Genomic DNA, 27,942 nt, shown 5'->3' with positions numbered 1-27,942 from the left:
TGGTCCGGGGCGCCCAGGTCCGTCCAGAATTCGCTCCCGAGTACCTCACTGTTCGATTCCCCCGGAAACGACGGCCCGTATCCGCCGCGTTCCGCAGCCTGTGCTCCTATTTCCCCGCGGTCTCTGTCGCTGAGCGAGGCGGCCCGGGTGCAGTATGGAGGCGAAGGCAGGGTGCACCGCGGCTACCGATGGCGCATACTCGGTGTCTGCGGAGGAGACCGAAAAGTGGATGGAGCAGGCGATGCAAATGGTGAGGGGGCCGGGGCGTGGACGCATAGGATCGGAACTTCCTCCTGCTTATCCCGACCGAGCATTTGAGTAAATGTCCCCGGGGTACTTTCTGGGTCTTAATAATCTCGATGGCGCTCACAATCTCTGGGAAAACAGCTGGCTTTTACTGTCCTGAAATGTACTTTAGTCCATTCTCACGTGGCTCTGAGGGAAGGAAGAGGGGAAATACGGAAATTGTTTCTTTTTCACTGTTTTGAAGTAAGCGTCAACATCCCTATTCGGGGGCTGCTGGCACGTGCGTGCTGTTTCCCCTTCTTTCCTGTGGACACTGGCAGATTCGCGACGATACATTATTTTGTATGTATGACCCCTTGAACCTACCTAGGAGAAGGAAGGAAGCTGAGGATGTTTCTGGTAGAGAGCAGGATAAGAACAGGCCCCTGAGCGGTCAGATTCCACCATTCATTCATTCATCCATCCATCCTCTTGCCCTCTGCCCTTTTACTTTCTTCCCTCACTCCCCTCAGGACTCCTGATTAAGGAGGGCTCTGATAAGCTTTGTGTACAACCCAAGCTTTACCCGTACTTATGTGTGCCAGCGAACTCTTTAATAGGGATAAAAGTGTATTTGGCGTGTATGTATAGGTATATAAATCATAGACGCACATATATGCATATTTTTAAAGACTTGTTTCTTATATTTTTTTGAAAGTGGTGGTGGTGGTGGTTTAGTAGCTAAGTCGTGTCCGACTCTTGCCATCCCATGGACTGTAAGTGACTCAGTAAAAAAAAAAAAAAAAATGTATTTTGTATTCAGTTCAGTTCAGTTCAGTCGCTCAGTCGTGTCCGACTCTGCGACCCCATGAATCGCAGCACGCCAGGCCTCCCGGAGTTCACTCAGACTCACGTCCATCGAGTCAGTGATGCCATCCAGCCATATTACATTCCAGTAAATGCCAAGTATACACTTAGATATAATTGAGACAAAACTTAACCTTCCTATGCACAGTTTTCCTGGTATTTCTCTTTCATTCCATTTTGAAAAAACAAATGCTGGTCATCATACCTGATTTGATTTCATGATGCAGTCTTTCAGCCCACTTCAAAATTTATTCTGCCCATTAAACTTATAGGATGCATAATTTTTTATTTGATACTTTAATATTCACATATGCTTTGAATGGATCTTCCCTGGTGGCTCAGGCGGTAAAGCGTCTGCCTACAATGCCTACCATGTGGGAGACCAAGGTTCAATCCCTGGGTAGGGAAGATCTCTTGGAGAAGGAAATGGCAACCCACTCCAGTATTCTTGCCTGGAAAATCCCATGGATTGTGGAACCTGGTAGGCTACAGTCCATGGGGTCACAAAGAGTCGGACACGACTGAGCGACTTCACTTCACTTATGCTTTAAATGATTAATTTATAATATGGAATTGTTTGTCCTGAACTCATTTTATGTTACTAAATTCTTCCAGCTGGAAAAAAGGAGTTTTCATGTGATATCAAAATCTCTCTCCTTCCCCCAAATGATTTCAATACTATCATATGCTGGGCGGCATAAGTCATGAGGATGATAGTAAATGCACGGGAAGGTTGAAATATCTCAAATTAAGCTGCATTTACATCTTTCTATGGATAAGAGACCCGGAGGTCAGGGGATGTGGGAATGCTGAAAATTTTTGGCCTCTTCTGGTTATTTTCATTTGCTTTAGGAACTGTCCTCAGAATATTTATGGGGAGTTTGCATAGATGAAATTTTGAGAGATCCTACCATAGAGGACTCAATAGTGGTTTTAGAAATAGCCAGGTTTATTCAGCCATTGAACTTTTCCCCTTTGTGTATCAGAAATGTGTTTTCTTTCTCTCCTTTCATATCATCCACACTATTCTCTAGACTTCTGGACTGAACATTTGAGTCTTTTTACTACCTTTTTTTTTAAAAAAAAATTAAACTTTTAATTTTGTATTGGCATATAACCCATTAAGAATGTTGTTATAAAAAAAAAGAATGTCGTGATAGTTTAGGTGGACAGCAAAGGAACTCAGCCATACATATACATGTATCTTTTCTCCCCCAACTCCCTCTCATCCAGGCTTCCACATAACATTGAACAGAGTTCCCTGTGCTATACAACAGATCCTTGCTGGTTAACCATCTGAGCCACAATCGGACTATAAACACCTAAAGGTGTGATTGCCTAGTTTATCTACACAGGGTCAAGGAGGTCCTTAGTTTGCACTTTGTTTTTTTGGCCAGTAGTATATGTTTCTTCCCACTCCAGAATTCTTGCCTGGAGAATCCCATGGACAGAGGAGCCTGGTGGGCGACACTCCACAGGGTCGCAGAGTTGGACACGACTGAGCGACTAACACACACACACACACGTTTCTTCCAGGTCTTAAACAAAGGGAAAACAATGCTTGTGATAAATCTTGGACTTTGTCCAACCATCCCCTCCACCTCCACTAAAGAAACTTCAAATCTTAAACTACTTTGAAGACTTGTAGAAGTAATAGAAACTGTCCTGTGTACTTCTGAGAAGAGTTTACGATCAGACCAGAAGCATAGCTAGTACCAGATTCAGAGGCAGCTAATGTGTTCTGACGGAGAAGGCAATGGCACCCCACTCCAGTACTCTTGCCTGGGAAATCCCAAGGACGGAGGAGCCTGGTAGGCTGCAGTCCATGGGGTCGAGAAGAGTCGTACACAACTGAGCGACTTCACTTTCACTTTTCACTTCCATGCATTGGAGAAAGAAATGGCAACCCACTCCAGTGTTCTTGCCTGGAGAATCCCAGGGACGGGGGAGCCTGGTGGGCTGCCGTCTATGGGGTCGCACAGAGTCGGACATGACTGAAGCGACTTAGCAGCAATGTGTTCTGAGGAATTTGAAAGTGAGGTGTCCAGTGTACATGTAATAATAGGATACTAGCATACTTGCAGCACCTGGGCAGAGTAGACATATTTATATGGCCAATTCAAGTGGCTGAGTGCTTGGCTGATATTAGTGTTTGTTGAGCGAAGGCCTGGAGGAATTGGAATGGAGATGGGTTCTTAAAGTATATGATAAAAGGCAGAAAACATAAAAGAAGAATGAATAGTAAGAATGTATCTTACTTTGTAAGATACAAAGTAACAAAGCAAAGGACAGAGGGAAAATATTTGCAGTGTAAATAAAAGGACAGGTTTGATATAACCTTGATATATAAAGAACCTTGGCAAAGAGATATACACCCTAATATTGAAAAAGTCAAAGGATATGAATAAACATGCTATTTCTAAAAGAAACACAGATAAGGAACAAGTTAACAAATGTGCAGTTTCACTAGTAATAGATTAAATTCAAATTAAAAAGAGATATAATTTTTCAGTATTCTTGCCTGGAGGATCACATGGACAGAGGATCCTGGCGGGCTATGGTCCATAGGGTTGCAGAGAGTCAGGAACAACTGAAGCGACTTAGCATAATTTTTCAGCTGTTAAATTGGCAAAGGTCAAAAACTTGCAATGCTTGTTGTAGATAAGGATGTGTGTGTGAGGAGTTGGTTAGTTGTTTGCTGTAATTGGGGCATCTTTTCTAGAAGGCAACTTTGTTATATACATATTAAAAAGCCTTAAAACTGAGTTTATCCTTTGATTCAGTAATATCTTTATGGTATTTTTTTTCCCAAATGAGAATATTTTAATGTTTTCTTTTTCTGATTATATAGATAATTCATAGTCATAAGAAATTTATTTTTATAAATTTATTGACATTATACTTTTAAATAAGTCAAATTACATATTCTCTTCATGATTGTAAGTATCCTTTTTTCCTAGGTATAATCATTTCTTACTTCAGTTTATTTTCCTCTCACCCCCATCCCATAGTTCTTTTATTGCTCTGGAGTGAATTACCAAACATGGGACATAGGATGTATGTATTTTAAAGCCACCTATCTAGATGTTTTTAGATTGCCTTTTAGAACTATACTGCCCAGTGTAGTAGCCACTAGCATATGTGCCTAGTTATTTCATGAATAAGATGAAATTAAATATTCAGTTTCTCAGTCACGTTAGCCGCTTTTCAAGTACTCAGAAGCCACACATGGCTGGTGGCAACCATATTGGACAGCACAGATCAAACGATGTTTCCATCGCTATTGGCAGTGCTGTTGGATAGCACTGGCCTCAAGTGGTCCCATGTCCGTCCCCAGTGGTGAGAATGTTCTGTCCTACCCCCGTTCCTACCATCCCTGGAATTATCACTACTGAACATTTCACAGTGTTACAGGGGAGAAGTAATATCTGTGTTATATTTCTTGTTGTTCTTTGGTGAAGTTATCAAACTTTAAAGAAAGTTCTCTATATTTTATTATTGTTTTGTAAAATCTCTATTTTTCATGACAGTTTTCTTTTGGAGAGATAGCATATAATAAAGGTCATTGTTTTAATCACCACAGCATATAATTCTAATGATTTGGCTTAGAATCAAATAAAAAAAATAATAGCATTGCACTCTTACATTCCAGACACATTGCCATGGGCTGTGTCTCATACTGACCAAATGTATAAGGTCCACAGTAGTCCTGCTCTATGGTGGTTATTGTTCAGTCACCACTAAGTCATGTCCAACTCTTTGTGACCCCATGGACTGTAGCATGCCAGGCTCCTCTGTCCTCCACTATCTCTTGGAGTTTGCTCAAATTCATGTCCATTGAGCCAGTGATGCTATCTAACCATCTCATCCTCTATCATCCCCTTCTTCTCCTGCCCTCAATCTTTTCCAGCATCAAGGTCTTTTCCAGTGAGTTGACTCTTTGCATCAGATGGCCAAAGTATTGGAGCTTCAGCTTCACAACAGTCCTTCCAAAGAATGTCGAGAGTTGATTTCCTTTAGAAATGAGTGGTTTGATCTCCTTGCTGAACAAGGGACTGCTGAGCAAGAGTTTTTTCTAACACCGCAATTTGAAAGCATATCAGGTGTGTATTGTTACCGTCCTCATTTTCAGATGTGGACATCGAGGTTTAGAGTTAAGTAAGCTCCCCACAGTTAGGGAGCTGGTAAGGACGGAGATGTGATTTGAGCCCAGCCACCTGTCTTCACCCCCAGTTTGTCCTGTGCTGTGTTTGGTTGCTCACTGCTCCCCATTGTACTCTCTTGGACCCCTCTGCCTTTTCACCTTATTCCCACTGACTACCATGCCTTGGGAATCCTAATTAGACATTTGGATTTTTTTTCCTCTGTGAATTGCCTAGATATATTCTCTTTTGCCCAATTTTATTATTAGTTTTCCTTTTTAAAAACCACACTGTAGGGACTTCCCTGGTGGTCCAGTGGCTAGGACATCTTGCTCCCAATGCAGTGGGGCTGGATTTGATCCCTGGTCAGGGAACTAGTATGTAGGTCAAGAAGCAAGTTAGACATGGAACAACTGAGTGGTTCAAAATTGGGAAAGGAGGTATGACAAGGCTGTATATTATCACTCTGCGTATTTAACTTAGATGCAGAGTACACCATGTAAAATTCTGGGCTGGATGAAGCACAAGCTGAAATCAAGATTGCCCGGAGAAATTTCAACAACCTCAGATGTGCAGATGATACCAGCCTAATGGCAGAAAGTGAAGAGGAATTAAAGAACCTCATGATGAGGGTGAAAGTTGAGAGTGAAAAAGCTAGCTCAACATTCAAAAAACTGAGACCATGTCATCTAGTCCCATCACTTCATGATAAATAGAAGGGGAAAAAGTGAAAACAGTGACAGATTTTATATTCTTGGGCTCCAAAATCACTGTGGACAGTGACTGCAACTATGAAATTAAAAGACACTCCTTGGAAGAAAAGCTATGACAGACCTAGACAATGTATTAAAACGCAGAGACGTCAGTTTGCCAACAATGGTCCGTATAGTCAAAGCGATGGTTTTTCCAGTAGTCCTATATGGATGTGAGAGTTGGATCATAAAAAAGGCTGAGCACCGAGGAGTTGATGCTTTCAAACTGTGGTGCTGGAGGAGACTCTTGAGAGTCGCTTGGACAGCAAGGAGATCCAACCAGTCAATCCTAAAGGAAATAAACTCCGAATATCCATTGGAAGGACTGATGCTGAAGCTGAAGCTCCAATACTTTGGCCACCTGATGCAAAGGGCCGACTCGTTGGAAAAGACCGTAATGCTGGGAGAAATTGAAGGCAAAAGAAGAAGCGAGCGGTAAAGGATGAGATGGTTAGATGGCATCACCGACTCAGAGGACGTGAATTTGAGCAAACTCTAGGAGGTAGTGGAGGACAGGGGAGCCTGGCATGCTGCAGTCCATGGGGTTGGGAAGAGTCAGACACGACTTAGCGACTGAAAAATAGCAGCAACATGGAAGCAGATTCCACGTGCTGCAGTTAAGAATTTGCATGCTACAACTAAAACATTCTGTGTGCTGCAGATAAGACCTGGCACAGCCAAATAAATAAATATTAAAAAAAAGTTCTGGTGCCTTAAAAAAAAAAAAAAGAATGTTTGACAATGCTTCATTCTAAAAAAAAAATTACATTGTAGGAACTGTTTGTATTTTATAGCTATTTCTAGGAATAATTCATAAGGAATCAGTGGAGATATACAGAGAAGTTCTCTATTTGTTTATAATAGTGAGGAATTTGAAAAATAGCCACATGTGCTAGTCAAACAATAGGGGACCAATTAAGTGAATCATAAATGTTTATGCAGAGAAGCACTATGTAGCCTTAAAAAAATCATGTGCTGAAAAAATATTACTCAACATAGAGAAATGTTTGTAATATGTTTCTGGATGAAAAACGCAGACCACTGAACGGTATATATAGTATAAATTTATTTGACTTTTTAGAAAGCTACAAATATGTATATGCAGACATAGGGAAAAACCTGAAAAATTTGTTACAGAATAATACTGGTGATCATATTTTGTAATGTTGGGATTATGAGTGGTTTTTATTTTTTGATGTGTGAATTTTTTTTACCCCCAAGTCTTCTGCCATACTTACTTTACACTTAGGAAAAAAGAAAGATTGAGTAGATAAATGTATCATCAGAGAGTCAGAGGGAGAGAAGTTGCAAGGTTTCTGGAATAAATCGTGTATTATAGTTGCTTTTTCCAGGCACCTGAAGGCAATGGCACCCCACTCCAGTACTCTTGCCTGGAAAATCCCATGGATGGAGAAGCCTGGTAGGCTGCAGTCCATGGGGTCGCTAAGAGTCGGGCATGACTGAGCAACTTGACTTTCACTTTTCACTTTCATGCATTGGAGAAGGAAATGGCAGCCCACTCCAGTGTTCTTGCCTGGAGAATCCCAGGGATAGAGGAGCCTAGTGGGCTGCCGTCTTTGGAGTCTCACAGAGTCGGACACAACTGAAGCGACTTAGCAGCAGCAGCAGCAGTATTAGTATAAGATTATGGCATGTCTGAGGGAAATTAAAAAAAGAAATCAAGCACAGACAGATCCACTGTATCAAATGTAGTGTGATTAAATGTCTCTTTGTGTTAGGCCTTGTGCCATGTGCTTGGCCTACAAAGGTGAGCGGAACAGGTTTGCTGGTGCTTGGCTCTAGTGCTTCCCTGCAGGAGCATGCTGTTTAATTGATGAAATTAAGCCACCCACAAATGAAAAAGTTAATAGTAGCAAGTCCAGGATCCAAAATAAGAGGCAGACATAGAATGCTATCAGATAATAGGTGACACGGTCCTGAGCAAGTTAGTTGAGTGAAATTACAGGATGCTTTCTTAACTTGAAAAAGGGAAATGGGAGGTAGGCGAGTGGAAAAGAAGAGATGGGTTCTCAAGGGGAGGAATCAAGTACAAAGAAATGGAGGACTCAGTCTTGGGTTAGGAGGGGATCCAACTATCTGTCCGGATCAGGACTTCTAACCAGGGCTCAGGTTTTAGCAGGAATCTATAAACCCTGATGCTGTGTGTAAAAATGTCACGTGCTTGTGCCTTTTTCGCTTGGGCGTGTCCACAACTTTCACCAGATTCTCAGAGGGGCTCCAAGAAGATTAAGGACAAAGGACCTGGAAGGATAATGAAAGGTTCGGCTGACTCAGTTGGCTGGTGGGGAGCACTGGGTGATGGCTGGGAGGCTCTTGGTGCCAGGCTGTTCGTCTCCAGGTGAGGAGAAGTTTAGTGTGTTACAGGAGAACAGAGCTTCTCAGAGTCACGAGCAGTAACAGCTCTAGTGTCGCTGACCTTTCGAACGTTATTATTTTCTACCTAAGAGTTGTCCTGGCCGAACTGTCTTTTCCTCCAATTGTCTTTTTTCTTTTGTAGGAGATATACTTGGGTACTCTTCAAGAGTCTAGGCACTCTGACCCCCTCTCCCCTCCTGCTACCACCACATGACTAGAAAGTAGTTTGTAGGAAGGATGGCTTTAGAGAAACTGCACAGTCTCTTCCATCCTAGAACTGTCTTTATCTGTAAAAGCAGATGGACCCTGGCTAGAGTGCAGGAGATGACACTTGAGGAGCAAAAGAAACAACGTTAAAGACATTTGGAGTAGGGACCAGTGAGAAGAGAGATTTCATTCTTCAGTTTTGAACCTTGGTAACTTACTAATTTATGAAAGACAAAATTGCCATTTTAAATAGTAACGGAGCCTCTCTAAAAGATGAGGTGGTTGAAAACCTACATAGGTACAATTCAGAGCCATTTTGCCTGCTCTTTTGTGCATTTATAATGAAACGATTGGACTTGGCAGAAGAGGTCATGGGAATGTTGGAAAGTACAAGATGGGATGGATTAAAAAGTCTTTTCAGTGTAATTAAATCTGTTTTGAACTTCACAGCAAAGCAGATATATGTATTTGATATATGCATATACACACGTGACTCGTTCTGTGGGGTTCTGAGGTCGCTCTCGCCACCTCCTCCCTAACCTACCATTCCAGCTGCTCACCCTTCACCCTCAGTCTAGGCCACTCCTCATCAACAGCATTATTTGCCTTTTTCAAGTACTATGGTCACTCATGCTTTCTCTCTAATTGGGACAGCGGTGGAAGGCATTTTTACAAAAATGAAGCAGGAAGATAATATAGTATGGGAAATAGAGTTAAAAGCAGATCATTTTCTTGGAGGAAACAAGAGAAAACCCAAAGGAAAGAATGAAAGGCCCATCTCATCCCCTCTCCGGGGGCCCAGAGCGTGGCCCCGGCTGTTTTCCAGGTGAACAAGTCAGAATGTGGAAGGAGCCGCACCAGGCAGCTTGGGTTTGCCTCTGCCTGCCACCTGCTCCTCCTTCCCTCTGCTCTTGGATCCTCTCCTGCACGTTTGAAATGAACAAGTAGCCTCATGTAGAGCTCTTCAGCAGACAGGTTTACAGATAATCCTTGTCACGTGGCCCCCTGTTTGTTTACTCTGTTTTTCTTTAAACTTTTACATCTCACTGTGTTGCTAAATGTCCCCTTTCCCTTTGTCCCTTGAACTAGCGCTGCTAAGAACCCAGGCACCAGTAAAGTAGCTGGTCCGTGGTGACTGGAGTAGAAATTAGAGGCAGAGCTGTGGCTGGAAACCCAGGAACCTTGCAGGTGCTCCACAGAGATTTGTTGAACAAGTGAGTGGAGGATCCACATTGTCTGGGCTCTAGGCCCAGCTTCACACAGGGACTGATTCCGTAACCTTCCCACGGCTCAGTCTCCTTATCTGAAAATGGGGAAATCACGAACCAGTTGCACTGGGTTATGAAGTACATGAATTAATAATGTGCCTGAACTAGTCCTACATCAGGGGGAGCTTTCCAACAAGCTCTCAGCTCTTCTTATTTGCAAGCTCAGAATCAGAACACTTGACATACAGACACAACAGTCTGTTGTAATAGACACTAGAAATGTAACTTACACATAAGTCCCTCTTCAGGCTACTGGTTTTTATTTCCTCCCTCCCACCCTAACTGACCCTTCCTTCTTGGCCCAGTATTTTCCTTGGATCTTCTATAACCCCAGACACTCCTGGTTTTCCTCCTACCTCAGTAGCCATCTCTTCTTAATTGCCATTGTAGGAGCCTTCTGGTTTACTCCACCTTTTATTTTTTTAATGTTTCATTTTGAAATAATTACAAATTCACAGCAAGTTGCAACACAATATACAGACAAGGCCCCAGTACCCTTCACCTGGTTTCCTCTAGTGGTAGCATATTACATAACTAGCGAAATGTCACAGCCAGGAATACAGCCTTGACCCAGCCTGCAGTGCTTGTTCACGTGTCATCAGCTTTATGTGTGTGCGCCTGTGTGTGCATGTGTGTCTGCATCGTTCAGTGCAGTTTTGTTACCTGTTTTGTTTGATCACCACTAGGACTTCTCCATCACCACAAGGCTCCCTCTTGCTGCCCATTATGGCCACCATCCTTTCCACACCCTAACCCCCAGCAGTCACTAATCTATCCTCCATACCCATAGTTTTGTCATTCGGGAACGTGGTATACTTGAATATGTCACCTTTGGGGATTTTTTTTTCCCACTCAACATTATTTCCTTGAGTCAGTTAATAGCTGATTCCTTTTCATTGCTGTGTAGTTTTCCATGGGTGGATGCAACATACTTTGTTTAACCTGATAGCCCTTGAAGGACATTTGGGTCATTTCCAGTTTGGGGCTAGGAGTAAAATGTCATTGAACATTCATGTCTGTATATGACATTGTGTTATTGTATGAACATAAGATTTCATTTCCCTGGGTGGACAAACGCCCAGAGTACAATCATTGGGTCATATGTTAAGTGCACATTTAGCTCTTTAAGGAACTGCCAAGCCATCTCCCAGGGTGGCTGTAACAATTTTACATTCCTGCCAGCAATATATGAGATCCTGTTTCTCTGCTTCACTGGCATCTGTTGTTAATACTTTTTATTTCAGCCATTCTGGTAAGTGTGTAGTGATATCTCATTGTGGTTTTAATTTGCATTCCCTAATGGTTAATGATGTATCCATCTTTTCATATACTTATTTGCCATCTGTATGCCATCTTTGATAAAATGTTTTTTAGTATCTTTTGCCCATTTTCTAACAATTTTTTTAAACTGTTGAATTTTGAGCATTTTTTTTTTTCATAATCCAGATCTAGACTGTTGTTGAATATGTTGTTATTCAGTCACTAAATTGTGTCTGACTTTTTGTGACCCAGTCATGAAATTAAAAGATGCTTGCTCCTTGGAAGAAAAGCTATGACCATCCTAGGCAGCATATTAAAAAGCAGAGACATTACCAACAAAGGTCTGTCTAGTCAAAGCTATGGTATTTCCAGTAGTCATGTTATGGATATGAGAGCTGGACTATAAAAAAAGCTGAGTGCTGAAGAATTGATGCTTTTGAACTGTGGTATTGGAGAAGACTCTTGAGAGTCCCTTGGACTGCAAGGAGATCCACCCATGCACTCCTAAAGGAAATCAGTCCTGAATATTCATTGGAAGGACTGATGCTGAAGCTGAAACTCCAATACTTTGACCACCTGATGCGAAGAACTGACTCATTGGAAAAGACCCTATTGCTGGGAAAGGTTGTAGGTGGGAGGAGAAGGGAATGACAGAGGATGAGATGGTTGGATTGCATCACCAATGCAATGGATATGAGTTTGAGTTTGAGGTTCTGGGAGTTGGTGATGGACAGGGAAGCCTGACGTGCTGCAGTCAATGGAGTCACAAAGAGTCAGACACAACTGAGCAACTGAACTGAACTTTGTGACCCCATGGGCTGCAGCACACCAAGCTCCTTTGTCCTTCACTATCTCCCAGAGTTTGCTCAAATTCATGTTACTTGAATCAGTGATACTATCTAACCATCTCATCCTCTGTCACTCCCCTTTTCCTTGCCTTCAGGCTTTCTCAGCATGAGGGTCTTTTCCAACGAGTGGGCTCTTTGCATCAGGTGGCCAAAATATTGGAGCTTCAGCTTCAGCATCAGTCCTTCCAATGAATATTAGGGTTGATTTCCTTTAGAGTGGACTGGTTTGATCTCCTTGCTGTCCAAGGGACTCTCAAGAGTCCCCTTAAATATATGGTTTATAAATACTTTCTTCCCATTTTAGCTTATCTTTTCTTCCTCTTAACAGGATGTATTAGTTTTCTCTGGCTTCGGTAACAAATGCCTGCACACTTGGTGGCTTAGAACAACATAGGTTTATTCTTTTACGATTCTGGAGGCCAGGAGTCCACTCTCCGTTTCACTGCCCCCAAACAAATGTGTCAGCAGGGCTGTGCGCCCTCTGGAGGCCCTAGAGGAGAATATATTTCCTTGCCTTTTCCAGCTTCTAACGTGACATTCCTTGCTTGGTTCATGACTCCTTCCCACATCTTCAAAGCCAACAGCGTAGCATCTTCAAATCTCTCTGCTTCCATCATCCCATTGCTATCTACTTTACGTGTCAAATCTCTCTCCGTGTCTCTCATAAGGACAGTTATGATTGCATTTGGGGCCACCTAATAATCCAGGATAACTTCCCTATCTCAAGACCCTCAACAGATATTTGATGGATGAGCACATGAGTTGTCTTTCTTGTGGACCCCAGTTTATGCGTCATCCTGAACTTATTTTAAATTTCACTCTATGTGTGACGATTGCCTTAACTGTGCTGGTTCTTATTGTCTCCTCCCTCTCCAGCTGTCAGTCCTCCTCCCAGCTTTCCTTCCTGTAGTAACCTATGGTACATTTTTTATTTGTATATATGCACCAAACCTTTGAAAGACCTCTGCAGTCTTTCAAACTTTGCGCAAACTGAGTGTGCTTTAACTTTTTACATAACTGGGACAGAACTAGCCTGTGGGTAGTGCATGACCCAGTTCTGAAGAACGTGGTATTATGGCTTCAGATACTGTCTCCTTCCATCTCTCCAGGCCCCAGCTTTATCCCACTACTCCAGATGCAAGAGAAGTATCATATGCTCCCACAACGTGCCTCTCCTTTCACCACTGTTGGCCAAATGAAAAGTGTCAGCTGAGCATGTTTGAAGCAGCTAAGGGACCCACGCTAGCATTATGATAGGGTTATTGCTGGGAGCAAGCGGCTAGTGCAGGAGACGGAACACATACTGATTTCAGCAAAGCCTTCAACTTGGCACTTCGTGTGCCCTGTGGTGTGTGTAAATGCCTCTGCTTCAGTAGGAATGTAGTCTTCTAGAGTGTCTTCCAGCCTGCCCAAACAGGAAATGCTATGCCTTTCTAGAAACAGCGGTACTTGGGTTCTTTAAACCATAGTGAGGTGGAAATGACTACGCTAGTTCACAGGTCACAACCGTTTCAGGTTCTCTCTCACCTGTGGTGTCCGGGCATCCCAAAAGTAACCTGACTGTTTTTGCTCTCTGCCTGAAGAAGTATTCCTTAGCTGTCCTGGGCCCCAGAACTGCTGGGGCTCCTTCAGCCACCATGGTGGTGGTTTAATCACTAAGTCATGTCTGACTCTTTGTGACTCCATGGACTGTAGCCTACCAGGCTCCTCTGTCCATGGGATTCTCCAGGCAAGAATACCAGAGTGGGTTGCCATTTTCTTCTCCAGGGGATCTTCCTGACCTAGGATTCAAACCTGCATCTCCTGCATTGCAGGCAGATTCTTTTATTGCTGAGCTGGCACGGAAGCCCATTCCCTCAACCATAGGGCTGGAAAAAAAATGGACAGCTAGTGATGGAGGGGTGACTCTGCAACTATAATGATTAGTTTACCATCCCTGGGATGGTGGTGGAACTGTGCCTAAACTTATTTTTCTCATTTGTATTTTTCAGTTGAGATATATTTCACATGGGTTTCCCTGGTGGCTCAGCAGTAAAGAATCCACCTGCAGCCCAGGAGCCGTGGGTTTGATCCCTGGGTCAGGAAGATCCCCTGGAGGAGAGCATGGCAACCCACTCCAGTATTCTTGCCTGGAGAATCCCATGAACAGAGGAGCCTGGTGGGCTGCAGTCCATGGGGTCACACAGAGTCAAACATGACTGAAGTGACTTAGCATATTTCACATACAGTGAGATGCACAGGTCTTAAATGTATTGTTGATTCAGTTCTGAATGATGCAGACATCTATGTAAGCCACACCCTTATCACGGTAAAGTTTTTTCCTCCCCAGATTTCCTTGTGTCCCTTTCCAGTCAAGCTACTCATCCCTGTTGGTGATGGAACCACTGTTGCAATTACTTTCATCATAGTTTAGTCTGTTCTAGCCCTTCACTTGGAGGGAATCATGCAGTGTGTGCACTTTTGTGTCTGATTTCTTTTACGTTAGCATGTCTGGGATTCATCCATGGTGGTGTGTGTATCCGTAGTTTGTTTCTCTCTTATTGCTGAGTAGTATTCCATGGCGTGTTTATCCATTCTTTTGTTGATGGACACCTGTGCTATTTCCTGTGTTTGGCTATTATGAATAACATAACATAATATAACCTAACAGCCAAGCTGTTATGAACATTCTTTTACAAGGTTTGTTTGTTTGTTTTTGCTGGACACATATTCTCTTCTCTTAAGTAAATACTTAGGAGTAGAATGAGCTAGATGTTCATAGGCTCTTTGTAGGTTTACTTCTTGGGGTTTCCTAGGTGGTAAACAACCTGCCTGCTAGTGCAGGAGATGTAAGAGATGCATGTTTGATCCCTGGGTTGGAAAGATCCCATGGAGAAGGAAATAGCCACCCACTCCACTATTCTTGCCTAGAGGAGCCTGGAGGGCCATGGTCCATAGCGTCGCAAAGGGTCAGACACGACTGAAGCGACTTTAGCACACATGTGTGTTTACTTCTTAAAGAAGCTTCTAAAATGTTTTTCAAAATGGTTGTGCCAGTTTTGTATAGAGTGCTCCAAAGCCATTATTGTCTCACTTAGAACAGAGATTGTGGGCACAGGGAGATAAGCAGTCTGGTCACCTTGATGCTGTTGAATACCAGAGGATGTTTTCTGTAATTTTTAAAGCATCAGAAAGATTAAGCAAGTGGAATTTCAACAAAGAAAGAATTTTAATAAAAGACTTATAAATGTTACTTATTCTTCTACCTGTTTACAAATACATGTGTGCTGTGCCGTGCTAAGTTGCTTCAGTCATGTCTGACTCTTTGAGACCCTATGGACTATAGCCAGTTAAGCTCCTCTGTCCATGGGATCCCCCAGGCAAGAATACTGGAGTGAATTTCCATGCCCTCCTACAGGGGATCTTTCCAACCAAGGGATTGAACCCATGTCTCCTGCATTGGCAGGCAGTTCTTTACTGCTGTGCCACCTAAGAAGCCTGTACTCTGTCAGAAAACAGTGCACAGTTCAGTTCAGTTCAGTAGCTCAGTTGTGTCTGACTCTTTGCGACCCCATGGACTGCAGCACGCCAGGCTTCCCTGTCCATCACCAACTCCTGGAGCTTGCTCAAATTCATGTCCATGAAGTCGGTGATGCCATCCAACCATCTCATCCTGTGTCGTCCCCTTTTCCTCCTGCCTTCAATCTTTCCCAACATCAGGGTCTTTTCCAATGAGCCAGTTCTTCACATCAGGTGGCCAAAGTATTGGAGTTTCAGCTTCAGCATCAGTCCTTCCAGTGAATATCCAGAACTGATTTCCTTTAGGATTGACTGGTTTGATCTCCTTGCTGTTCAAGGGACTCTCAAGAGTCTTCTCCAACACCCCTGGCAATATAAGAACAAGGATCAAAAGTAGTCTTTGATCAGTTCTGCTTCCAGTAAAAGAAAAATTCAGGGAGCTCAGGACTATGATGGGGATTTGCTCTTGAGTCTCTCTCAATACAGACACAACAGAGAATAAAGGCACTGAATACTGAAATGTTTTAGAAAAGGGGAAACTGAGCCACGTTTCTTTGCTCTGATGTTTGTTCATGTGTGTAGTCCTTAGGCTGCCTGTTTCTTTCGTCTTTTCAAGTATTGAACATCACCTGTTAGATTTTCCACTTTGTCTTTTAGGCCAAAGACGCCCTAGACAATACTGAAGTTCCTGTTGGCTGCCTTATGGTCTACAACAATGAAGTTGTGGGCAAGGGGAGAAATGAAGTTAATCAAACCAAAAATGTATGTGAGTTGAAGAGTAAATTGCAAACATATGACAGTGATGGTAGGCATGGAATGGATTTCTCGTGGTTGGTGGCAAGATGGATCTGTGTAGCGTTAGGTGACCATTAGTGGAAGGACAGTTTCCTGAAACCTTTAAAAATGTCTTTTTTTTTCTGATTATAAAGAGTGATCCATACTGATTTTCAAAATTTTGGATAATTCAGAAAAATTTAATGAAGCAGTAAATTCTTTGGGTCTGATTTTCCATTTCATAGAGCTTTAACACGAGTAAAATCCAAGAGGGGTTTTATTACATCAGAGTGTCCATACAGAAGAAAAGAGTCCATCTCTATTTTAAGCAAATGTAATACCTGGAAATTCTACTTTATGAGACAGCAATTTAGCTCATATTGTATCCTTCGGTGAGGCTTCCCTGGTAGCTCCGTTGGTAAAGAATCTGCCTGCAATGCAGGAGACCCTGGTTTGATTCCTGGGATGGGATGATCTGCTGGAGAAGGGATAGGCTACCCACTCTAGTATTCTTGGGTGTGTGCTACTGCTGCTGCTAAGTCACTTCAGTCATGTCCGACTCTGTGTGACCCCATAGACGGCAGCCACCAGGCTCCCCCATCCCTGGGATTCTCCAGGCAAGAACACTGGAGTGGGTTGCCATTTCCTTCTCCAATGCAGGAAAGTGAAAAGTGAAAGTGAAGTCACTCAGTCGTGTCTGACTCTTTGCGACCCCATGGACTGCAGCCTACCAGGCTCCTCCATCCATGGGATTTCCCAGGCAAGAGTACTGGAGTGGGGTGCCATTGCTTTCTCCCTTGGGTGTGTAGTACCTTTAATTATTGTGTTCCTCCTAGTCAATTAAAAAGTCACCCTTAATTGATAGCTGTGGAGATATAAAAGGATTGTATAAAGAAAGCAAGTAATTCAGTGGGGTACAGTCTCCACCACCTGCAGGTACACTTTAAAAGCTTTTGTGACTTTATTGTGGTTAGGTTGAGAAGTTATGAATTAAGGAAACACTTGTTGAATGTGGTATCACCACAGCATGTTACAGTGAGTAGAAATGAAATCATAAGTTTTAGGATTATAAGAAGTGCCGGGGGGACTCAAGGAGAGCTTATAATTTTACCACCCCTCACGTTGACTTTGATCTTACTTGGGAGCCAGAGAACGAGGTGGGGGTGCTATGAGCACTTTCGAGTTCATTCATCACACTTATCAACAAGAAAACTCAGATCTAGTGAAACACAAGCAAAATAGGAACCCAAATTCACAAAACAGTTGTTACGTGGACATCAAGATGCCTGTAAGATAAGTAGTAAGCCATGTGTGTTAGTCGCAGTCATTTCTGACTCTTTACAACTGCATGGAATGTAGCCTGCCAGGCTCCTCTGTCCATGGAATCCTCCAGGCAAGGATACTGGAGTGAATTGCCATTTACTTCTCCAGGGGATCTTCCTGACCCAGGGGTCAAACCCTGGGTCTGCATTGCCGGCAGATTCTTTACCGTCTGAGCCACCTGGAAAGCCCAATAAGCCGTAGTACACCAATTAGTGAATCTACAGATACTATTCAGGAGTAGAATTTTGTGATTTAAATAATTGTCGTATTTCCCTATTTGTATTTTGTGGTTCAGTACAGTATCTTTAACATGAGAAAGTCGGATGTCCTAGCAACATCTGTCTAAACCCCCAGTGACCTGAGTTTCTTCCACACCTTGAAATTAACCTGGATTTAATTTTAGTATTCTGTGCTCTTTAGAAGGTTACCCTACAATCACAGTATAGAAAGACTCTTGACCCTAAAAGAGGAGACCCAAGTCCTACTTTCGGCTCTGCTACCATTACCCGCCGTCACCACCGCCATCACCTCGCCCAGCTGTGTGTCTTTAGTAACCTCCTAACATAGCTTACTTAGCTTCTGGTTCTTCAGCGGTAAAAGAGTTGATTGAGATGATTTAGGTCGTTGATTATCTCTCGAGAACTATGAGCACATTTGATTCAGTAAATCTGAACCTGATTTCTAAAAAGCACCCAAGTTGGGGGGAACTTTGCTTTTTTTTTAAGCTCCCCAGTTGGTTCTGGTATGCAGTCAGGTATGGGACCCTCTTTGCCAAAGAACTTTCCAGCTCTGAGTTTATCATTCTGGGCCAGCAGGGCTCCCATCTGCCTCTGGCTTCCATGGCCCCTTGGCCACTGTGCCAGCACTTTCCACAGGTAAATGAACACCTTTCTGTTTGCCCCACCGAATTTTATGCTTCTGGAGGACAGAGACTTTTTTCCCCACAGAGTTTAGTGCAGTGGCTTGTACATTGTTGACACTAAGTGTAAGTTTATTGATAAACATAATTATTCATGAGTACTATAAATAATTGCCACATAGCAGAGTACATATATAGTGTTATGTGTGACTGTGCTTCATATAATTCATATCACTTTATGAGATGTAGATACTAGAATTACATTTGGGGAAACTAAGGCTTGGAAAAGCTATGTAACTTGCCCAAGGCTATACAATTAGTAATGTCACAGTCAGGATTCAGACTGAAGTATGGTTGACTTCAAATTTCGTGCATTTCTCCTATACTCTACTGCTCCCAGAAGGTATCTGAAACTGATACCAAACCTCTGCTTCTCTCTAGAGTCTGCCAGTATATAAAATCTTATCCCAGAGAAAATGTAAGTGATGATATCCCAGTGATGACATTCTAAATATAGATTTGTTTAGAGTGAGGTTAGTGACAGTCTTGAAAACATATTCGAACCTAAAGCACATGCTTATGAAAATTTCAGTTTCCTTGGAAATATTCAGGAACCATAGACATCTTTTTTTTATTTGAGACTTATCTCTCTGGTATTTTAATTGACAGAGTGTCCCCTAAAGTACTTAGATACTTAACTAAAAATAGAGCACTAATTCCTCTGACATCTCAGATTAGGTATCTTTTGTCGGCAAGGCTATAGTACTTGAACTAGGAAGTCCACTGTCAGCTGCTAAGGGTGTCCTGAAACCTTTATTCATTGAAATGTTTGCAGAAACAATAGGCCCGCTTTTCATATTTACTTTGTAATATTTGTAAAATACTGTTACACGTAGCCAACAAGGTCAGTGCAGGCAGCTCTCTTTCCAGGCTACTCGACATGCAGAAATGGTGGCCATTGACCAGGCCCTAGACTGGTGCCGTCGCCGTGGCAGGAGTCCTTCTGAAGTGTTTGAACACACTGTGCTGTACGTCACCGTGGAGCCCTGTATCATGTGTGCAGCTGCTCTCCGCCTGATGAGTATCCTTTGACTTCACAGGTTCATGTGTCGTGAACTCAAAAATGGATGGTGGAATGCGGGTGGGAGGGACGCTCCTCCCACCAGAGGGAGGAGCTTATATGTATACATGTGGCTGATTAACAGTGTTGTACAGCAGAAACCAACACAGTATTGTAAAGCAATTATATTTCAATTAAAAAAAAAAAAAGGCATCAATGTAAAACAAAACAGTCCAGACAATGTTAAAAAAGATTCTACTATATGAAAACAGAATTGTGAAACAAATTTTGGAAGATGTACTTTACAAAATACAGTGTTCCTAGGCCAAAACATTTTTTAAGAAAGATTTTTGAATACTGAAGTCTTTGTTTTAGTATCAGTGAACTATAACAAGTAAGTGAGAGCAAGAAACGCTTCAAGCTAACTTAAGCTGTCAGGTAAAGACAGACCATAAATTAGACTGTTTAACAGTGTACATAAGAAAAGACCTGAAGAATATGCACCTATTTTGCCTTTGGTGAACAGATTACAGGTGACTTAAAATTTCTTTCTCTGTTTATTGCCTGTGGTGAACAGATTACAGGTGACTTAAAATTTCTCTTTCTCTGTTTATAAGTCTTTATTGTTTATTTTTGCCATGAATACCTATTACATAGAAGGCTTGAAAAATTCAAGTAACGACAAAGTGAAAGTATTTATGATACTGTGTTGTGTTGTTCAGTCGCTCAGTCGGTCCGACTCTTTGCAACCCCATGGACTGCAGCACACCATGCTTACCTGTCCTTCACTGTCTCCCGGAGTTTGCTCAGACTCTTGTCTGTTGAGTCATTGGTGCCATCCAGCCATCTCATCCTCTGTTGTCCCCTTCTCCTCCTGCCCTCAGTCTTTCCCAGCATCAAGGTCTTTTTCAGTGAGTTAGCTATTCACATCAGGTGGCCAAAGTATTGGAGTTTCAGCTTCACCATCAATTCTTCCAATGAATGAATGTTCAGGGTTGATTTCCTTTAGGATTGACAAATTTGATCACCATGCAGTCTGAGGGACTCTCAAGAGGCTCCTCCAGCACCATAGTTTGAAAGCATCAATTCTTCAGTGCTCAGCCTTCCTTATGGTCCAGCTCTCTCCATACATGACTATTGGAAAAACCATAGCTTTGACTATATGGACCTTTGACAGCAAAGTGATGTCTCTGCTTTTTAATACGTTGTCTGGGTTTATCATAGCTTTTCTTCCAAGTAGCAAATGTCTTTTAATTTCATGACTGCAGTCACTGTCCACAGTGATTTTGGACCCCAAGAACTGTAAACTAAATAAATGGGAAGTTGATATAGCTCTTCGAATTGTGTCTTTCACGGAATAAATGACACAAATACTGAGTACAGCCAGTTAGCCTCTAAAGATCTTTTTAAAAATTGCTGGATAATTCAACAATTAATTGTTGAATCTCATGCTAGCATGTTCTTATGTATTTATTTTGGTTGTTTCTGTTCAGTCGCTCAGTTGTGTCTGACTCTTTGCAACCCCATGGACTGTAGCATGCCAGGCTTCCCTGTCCTTCACCATCTCCTGGAGCTTGCTCAAACTCATGTCCATTATTTTGGTATGTGGGTGTGAATCATTTAATCACTAAAAATAATAGAGAAGGCTTTGAGTATGATAAGACATACAGTTTCCACTTTGTAAACTCTCTGCCCATCGTGCCATCCCAAGTGGCTCCGTTTTAGTATGGTTTATTCTGAGCCACAGTTATATTTGCTTGAGGAAAGAACAGAGGGAAAATCTGTTATTTTTAAAGAGGTGAAAATCTCTGGATTAAATTTCTGCCTCCCTTTTGGCTCCAATTCTCTAGTGATTCCAAAATATCTCCTTTAGGAGAGGCCAGAGAGAGCACCAAGCTGCAAGCATTTAGCAAATACACATTCAGTTTTCACTCCATTTGCAGTTGTGAGATGTTAATTTTTAAATCCTTTTTTTTTTTTTTTTTTAAATCCTTTAAACCTCTTTCTTTTGTGTAACTAGATTGTGAAGTGAAGTCAAAGTTTGTCCGTCATGTCCAACTCTGTGACGCCATGGACTATACAGTTCATGGGATTCTCCAGGCCAGAATACTGGAGTGAGTAGCCTTTCCCCTCTCTAGGGGATCTTCCCAACCCAGGGATTGAACCAAGGTCTCCCACGTTGCAGGCGGATTCTTTACCAGATGAACCATAAGGGAAGCCCAAGAATACTGGTGTGGGTAGCCTATCTCTTCTCCAGTGGATCTTCCTGACCCAGGAATCAAACCAGGGTCTCCTGCATTGCAGGCAGATTCTTTACCAACTGAGCTATCAGGGAAGCCTAAAACTAAGTTATATTCTAGAAGGAATTTCCTGAATTAAAGGGTGCTTAGACCTAGAGAAATACCTCTTGTCTGGCAGTGGTGGAATTTGAACCCACAACTCTGAAAAGACGAGCCTAAATCCAGCACCTTAGACTGCTCGGCCATGCTACTTGATTGCAAAACTGAATTTTTAAGACTAAGCCCAAGTTTAATTATTTTTAAGGGTAGCGTGGGCTTTCCTCTCTAGGATAGCTGGTATAAACCCACTCTAGTTTTGTCACAATATGCACTTGAACTGCCTGTTCTCTGTAGGACCTTAATTCTTTCTCAGGAATCCCACTGGTTGTCTATGGCTGCCAGAATGAAAGATTTGGTGGTTGTGGCTCTGTTCTGGATATTGCCTCTGCTGATCTACCGAGTACTGGGAAACCATTTCAGGTAACATGAATGGTTATACTTTTTCTTTCTAATTACTCTTATCTCACCTACGGGCTTGCGGGTAATTAGCGTGTTGTCAGTACACCAAGGAGCCATGACTGAACCAGATGGGTGCTGGGAACCTCTGGCCAAGGTCATGGATGCCTCAGTGTAAGACTGCAGGTAATCATTTCCAGGAGAGTGCTTAGCTGTCTTAATGCACAGAATCCCTCCAGAAAGAGAGTTCCAGCCTTCCAAGCTTTCCTCTGACAGTCTTCACCAACATCATCAGCTATGTGTAAGGACCCTACCACTATGGGCCTCTCCCCTCCACATGTGTGCCTGGCTCTGTGCTGTACCAGATTTGCATGATGCTTAGTCTGTGTTGGTGACTGCTGCTGCTAAGTCGCTTCAGTCGTGTCCGACTCTGTGCGACCCCATAGACGGCAGCCCACCAGGCTCCCCCATCCCTGGGATTCTCCAGGCAAGAACACTGGAGTGGGTTGCCATGGCCTTCTCCAATGCATGAAAGTGAAAAGGGAAAGGAAGTTGCTCAGTCGTGTTTGACTCTTCCCGACCCCATGGACTGCAGCCTACCTGGCTCCTCCGCCCATGGGATTTTCCAGGCAAGAGGACTGGAGTGGGGTGCCATTGCCTTCTCCGGTGTTGGTGACTATAGCAGCCATTTACAGTGAATACACAATATTTTTCACAAAGTCAGTCATTTTGCTTGATTGCCCTGTACTATTTTTGGCATCTAGGAATCAATACCTGATTTCATTTTTTTCCCCCTGCCTTTTTGATGTTGAAATTTCCCCCAGGCCCAAGAATCCACTTAGAAATTCTACTTCCTCTTTAACTTTGACGCTTCTCCCAGAGTTTTCGTGTTTAAGGCTATGAGCAGAAGGAATTTTTATTTCAGAGTTTGGTCTCTAGACAAATACCAGTTCCCATAAACTGGTTTGATTTTTTTCTCTCTAAGATCTAAGGTTAATCTTAAAAGTATTATGCTTTAAAAAGAAAAGGACTTAACGAATGCTGGACATGGTATGTAGTTAACAAAGATCTCAGATATTCTTGGGAGAATATTAAGTACCTATGAAGGGCTAAATTTGGTTGAATCCCAATGAGAACAAGTTTTGGAAAACATTCTATTTTGAGTTTTCCCAGCTGAACATTGGCTTTCCCAACAAGCCCTGCACTTTTGAGAACAGATAACTTTTACCATCACATCAGAAAAGAAACCGTCATAGGATGGAGAGTAGGCAGTACAGTTAGCCTGATCATTAAAACAATATGCAAAGTGACTTGTTTTCTTCCAGTCACTTCTATCAGTAACTCAGGTTTTGCTTCCGTAACTCTTTGCAAATGAATCGCTGACTCTGTACTTCATTTATGAGAAAGATCTGAAGAATTCCTCAAAGCTTCTCAGCTGAACAAAGATGAGCCCTTAGATATCAGATATGGGTGGAGCATTTCTGTCCAACATGCCAGAGATGTTGCCAGTGACATTACCAGTGACCACATCACGTTGTGCTCCTTCAAAGGCCTGTATATTTTGACTTCATTTTATTGCTCCAGTTTCTTTCCTGGTACTCCCTTAATAATCACTCCACCACTATCAGCTGGTTGTCTCACAAACCTAAGCTTATTCCTCCTCTTTTCCTGAGATGATCTGCTCAGTCTCTCTAAATATTCTCTAGTATTAAGTTTCATCCCTCTACTGTTATCCCAATTTCTTATTCTTTCACATGTTGACCTTTTTGCTGAAAGAATCAAAGATAGAAGAAACTGAACACTTAAAAAATATCCTCTGTAGTAAGGTTCGACTAGTTTTTTCTATAAAAAGCCTGAGAGGAAATATTTTAGCTTTTGTGAGCCACTTATATTTTTGTCACATATATATTTTTTTAACCCTTTAAAATATAAAAACCATTCTTAGCTGACCATTTCTAGCTGTGGACTGCCAACCCGAGCTCTATAGAATCAAACACTTCATGGGCCCCTGTTAAATAAAGAACAGCAGATAAAAATAGCTTAGTGCTCAGTGAGCACTCACAATGTGCCAGGTGTTTTAATTAACAGGGGCTATGTTATCTAATCTCATTTTGTTGTTGTCATTCTTCATTTGCTAAGTCATGTCCGATTCTTTGCAACTCCATGGACTACAGCATGCCAGGCTTCGCTCTCCTTCACTATTTCCCAGAGCTTGTTCAAACTCAGGTCCATTGAATCAGTGATGCCATCCAAGCATCTCATCCTCTGTTGCCCCTTTCTCCTGCCTTCAGTCTTTCCCAGCATCAGGGTTTTTTCCAGTGAGTCAGCTCTTTACATCAGGTAGCGAAAGTACTGGAGCTTTAGCTTCAGCATCTGTTCTTCCAATGAATATATTCAGGGTTGATTTCCTTTAGGGTTGACTGGTTTGATCTTGCTGTCCAAAGGACTCTCAAGAGTCTTCTCCAGGACCTCAGTTCCATAGCATCAGTTATTCAGTGCTCAGCCTTCTTTATGGTCCAACTCTCACATCTGTACATGACTACTGGGAAAACCATACCTTTGACTATCTAACCTCATTTAATTTTCACAAAATCCTTTTGGGTTAATTTCTATAATTACCTATATTTTGCATATGAGGGAACTGAGGCATAGAAAGTTGAAGTACCTTACACAAGATCACATAACTAGTAGGTGTCCTGGGATTTCTTTGGAAGGAATGATGCTAAAGCTGAAACTCCAGTACTTTGGCCACCTCATGCGAAGAGTTGACTCATTGGAAAAGACTCTGATGCTGGGAGGGATCGGGGTCAGGAGGAGAAGGGGACGACAGAGGATGAGATGGCAGGATGGCATCACTGACTCGATGGATGTGAGTCTGAGTGAACTCCGGGAGTTTGTGATGGACAGGGAGGCCTGGCGTGCTGCGATTCATGGGGTCGTAAAGAGTCAGACACGACTGAGCGACTGAACTGAACTGGGATCACACAGTTAGTTGATTGAAAAATAATAATGAGTTAATTAGTGATGTTTAATTTAGGTCTTTTTTTTTTGGAAATATACTTCCTTACTGATTTTCCTAATATCCGTGAGGTGTATTAACATTATCTGAAATATATTTACATAATGATGTATGTGTTGCCATTTTCACGGAACACAGCACACATTTTCCTAGGCCTGTGCTCATTCTCAGCTTTCTTATTTCATCAGTGCACCCCTGGATATCGGGCTGAGGAGGCAGTGGAGATGTTAAAGACCTTCTACAAACAAGAAAATCCAAATGGTCAGTTTTCCCCTCCTGTGTACACATACTTGGTCGGTATGAAGCAAGTCTGCGTGGGCCTACCTCTTCATTTTCTCTTTCTTTTCTATTCTTTTCACAGCACCAAAATCAAAGGTTCGAAAAAAGGAATGTCACAAATCCTGAACTTGTTTTAATGAAAGACTCACGCCCCTGGGACGACATTCTTGGACAGAAAGCTGTTGACATCGTTGAAGCATATGTTTATATATTGTCCATAATTCGTGGGAAAATGGTTTCTCATCATTTGCTCTGTTAAGGGAGCAAATGAGCACTTTTTAAAAGGCTGACAGTTGCAAACAACTCCTAGCTTTTCCACAAGCTGAAAGACCATTTTTAAGAAGGGGAAAAGTTAAAGATTGAGGTTTTAGAAATTAGCAAGCAGTTCCTTTTCTTCATGCCAAAATCCTTATGCCTGGTCCAGGAATGCACTGACTTTCAGAGGATGTGTATCCAGACTCAGTTGCCTGGTGTGTCTGCCTGGAGAGCATCACCCGACAGACAGCTGCTCCAGGCCTTACAGACGGGGATCCTTCATCCTTGGCAGCCACCGTGTTCTCCCGGGTTGCGTGTGTCGGGGAGGGAGACTTCCTTGGAAGTTGTATTAATATATGAATCATATACATATTGGACCACGATTCTGTGGTCCTTAGAAGAGATTTTTGCTTTTATAAAGCATTTAGAGAAAATACATACTTTTAAAACACATATTCATCATTTAACAGCATACTGCTATCATGAAACCTTATTCATGCCTTCTTTGAAGATGAAATAAAAATAAAAGAAATGCCTAAGTAGATGACTCTTTCTTTGTTATTGAGCAACTCTACTGTGCCAGGCTCTGTTCGTTCACTGAAGTGAAAGTTGCTTGGTCGTGTACAACTTTGCAGCAACCCCATGAACTGTAGCCCTCCAGGCCCCTCTGTCCATGGAATTCTCCAGGCAAGAATACTGGAGTGGGTTGCCATTAGCAAAATGAAGTATCCTGCCCTCATGGAGCTCCTAGTCCAACGGGAGGAGACAGACAATGATCATAATAGATTATACAGTATGTTAGAGGTTGATAAGAATTATGGCAAAAAGAACAAGGCAGAGGGGGTGGGCATGCCCCTCAGTAGGAGGAATGGTTGCAGGATTAGATAGAATGATTCATTACATCTGAAATCAAACACAGCTATTTCTCTATGAAAACCAGATTTAGAATTTAAAATCTACAATGTAAAAGTGACTTCCCTGGCAATCCAGTGGTTAAGACTCTGAGTTTCCACTGCAGGTAGCAAGGGTTCCATCCCTGGTTGGGAAACCAAGATCCCACATGCCATGCAGCGTGGCCAAAAAAAAAAAAAAATCTAAAACGTAAAAGTGTGAGCACAGCCCTAGAAAGGGTATCCACAGCAGGAAGCTCGGTACTCACCTTCCTGACTGTAGCAGTGGTTGCCACTATGAACTTCAGCTTTGTAGAGCCTCTTGGGGATGCTCTGTGTCTGCCCAGAAGGGGGCCTCGCTGTTCCATCAGAAACCCAGCTCCAAGCCTTGGAAGGCAGCTTCTCCTCGATTGCATTTCTTCAGTGGATTCATTTCCTTGATGCAAAGCATCTGTATTTGTTGGTTCTGCCATTTGAGTGATGTCTCTGACTTGTTTGTTTTGAATTACATTACAGGCTGGAATGTAATTGTGGTGAAAGGATTTTTATATTGCCGAGAGTAGCAGCTAATCACAGTTACATACTACAAAGGGTTTATAATGGCATGGTTTTGTACACGTGTGTTTTTAACTGCATTTGAGAAGTTTTATGGAGAAGAATATGCATGATTTTAAATCTATAATAATTTTGCATGTACCTTCCATTCAATTTCACCTACTTTAAAAATGATCTCATTAAATTTTAGTGCTTTGACTAGTTTGTACATGTTTGCTGTTAGTCATGATTCATTTCTGCTTTTTAGGCTTTTCTGCAAGTGGACTTCATTGTACTTATTGTCTTCATGTCATTTTCTTGGGGATTATTTGCAGACAAAAAACCTGAGAGCTTTTTTTCTGGGGAGTACCACCCCATAAGTTCAGCCACACATCTTATGTCAAGTAAGTTCTTGGTGTTAGTCCCTCAGTCATGTGTGACTCTTTGTGACCCCATTGACTGTAGCCCACTAGGCTCCTCTGTCTGTAGAATTCTCCAGGCAAGAATACTGGCAGTGGTTGCCATTTCCTTCTCCAGGGGATCTTCCCCACCCAGAGACTGAACCTGGGTTTCCAGCATTGCAGGCAGACTCTTTACCGACTGAGCCACCCGGGAAGCTTAAAACCTCTTAAGTTCTTGGTAAACATTGTCAAATAAAATTATTGATGACATTTTAGGGAAAATTAATAATAGGAGTATCTGGGATACAAAACCAAAGCCAGAAATAGAATCTGGGTATTTTAACCCAGAGACAGTCACTACTAAAAGGGT

General features: G+C 42.3%; 1 protein-coding gene across 3 annotated transcripts; it reads left to right on the top strand.

The window, feature by feature from the left end:
• Position 1: 1 nt before the first annotated feature.
• On the top strand, positions 2-27,942 carry ADAT2 (adenosine deaminase tRNA specific 2). 3 transcript variants are annotated; one of them, XM_019967529.2, is made up of 7 exons: positions 118-250; positions 5,003-5,195; positions 16,101-16,205; positions 19,330-19,480; positions 22,112-22,218; positions 25,402-25,474; positions 25,575-27,940. In XM_019967529.2, the coding sequence occupies exons 3-7, from the start codon at positions 16,146-16,148 to the stop codon at positions 25,616-25,618; spliced, it is 435 nt and encodes a 144-aa protein (XP_019823088.1). In that variant the 5' UTR covers positions 118-250; positions 5,003-5,195; positions 16,101-16,145; the 3' UTR covers positions 25,619-27,940. The 3 variants fall into 3 exon arrangements, with proteins under 3 accessions (XP_019823086.1, XP_019823087.1, XP_019823088.1); XM_019967527.2 differs by lacking the exon at positions 5,003-5,195 and having other exon boundaries at positions 2-250; XM_019967528.2 differs by lacking the exons at positions 5,003-5,195; positions 16,101-16,205 and having other exon boundaries at positions 2-250; positions 25,575-27,942.

This window comes from Bos indicus, chromosome 9 (genome assembly GCF_029378745.1).
Source record: "Bos indicus isolate NIAB-ARS_2022 breed Sahiwal x Tharparkar chromosome 9, NIAB-ARS_B.indTharparkar_mat_pri_1.0, whole genome shotgun sequence".
NCBI lineage: Eukaryota > Metazoa > Chordata > Mammalia > Artiodactyla > Bovidae > Bos > Bos indicus.
This window is presented reverse-complemented; position numbering and strand designations above follow the sequence as displayed.

Excerpts from the sequence above, each read along its gene's own strand:
- ADAT2 (XM_019967527.2), top strand. The coding sequence starts at position 155 with ATGGAGGCGAAGGCAGGGTGCACCGCGGCTACCGATGGCGCATACTCG. Across the intron at positions 19,481-22,111 it reads AGCTGCTCTCCGCCTGATGA|GAATCCCACTGGTTGTCTAT; the intron begins GTATCCTTTGAC and ends ATTCTTTCTCAG. Across the intron at positions 25,475-25,574 it reads CAAACAAGAAAATCCAAATG|CACCAAAATCAAAGGTTCGA; the intron begins GTCAGTTTTCCC and ends TTCTTTTCACAG.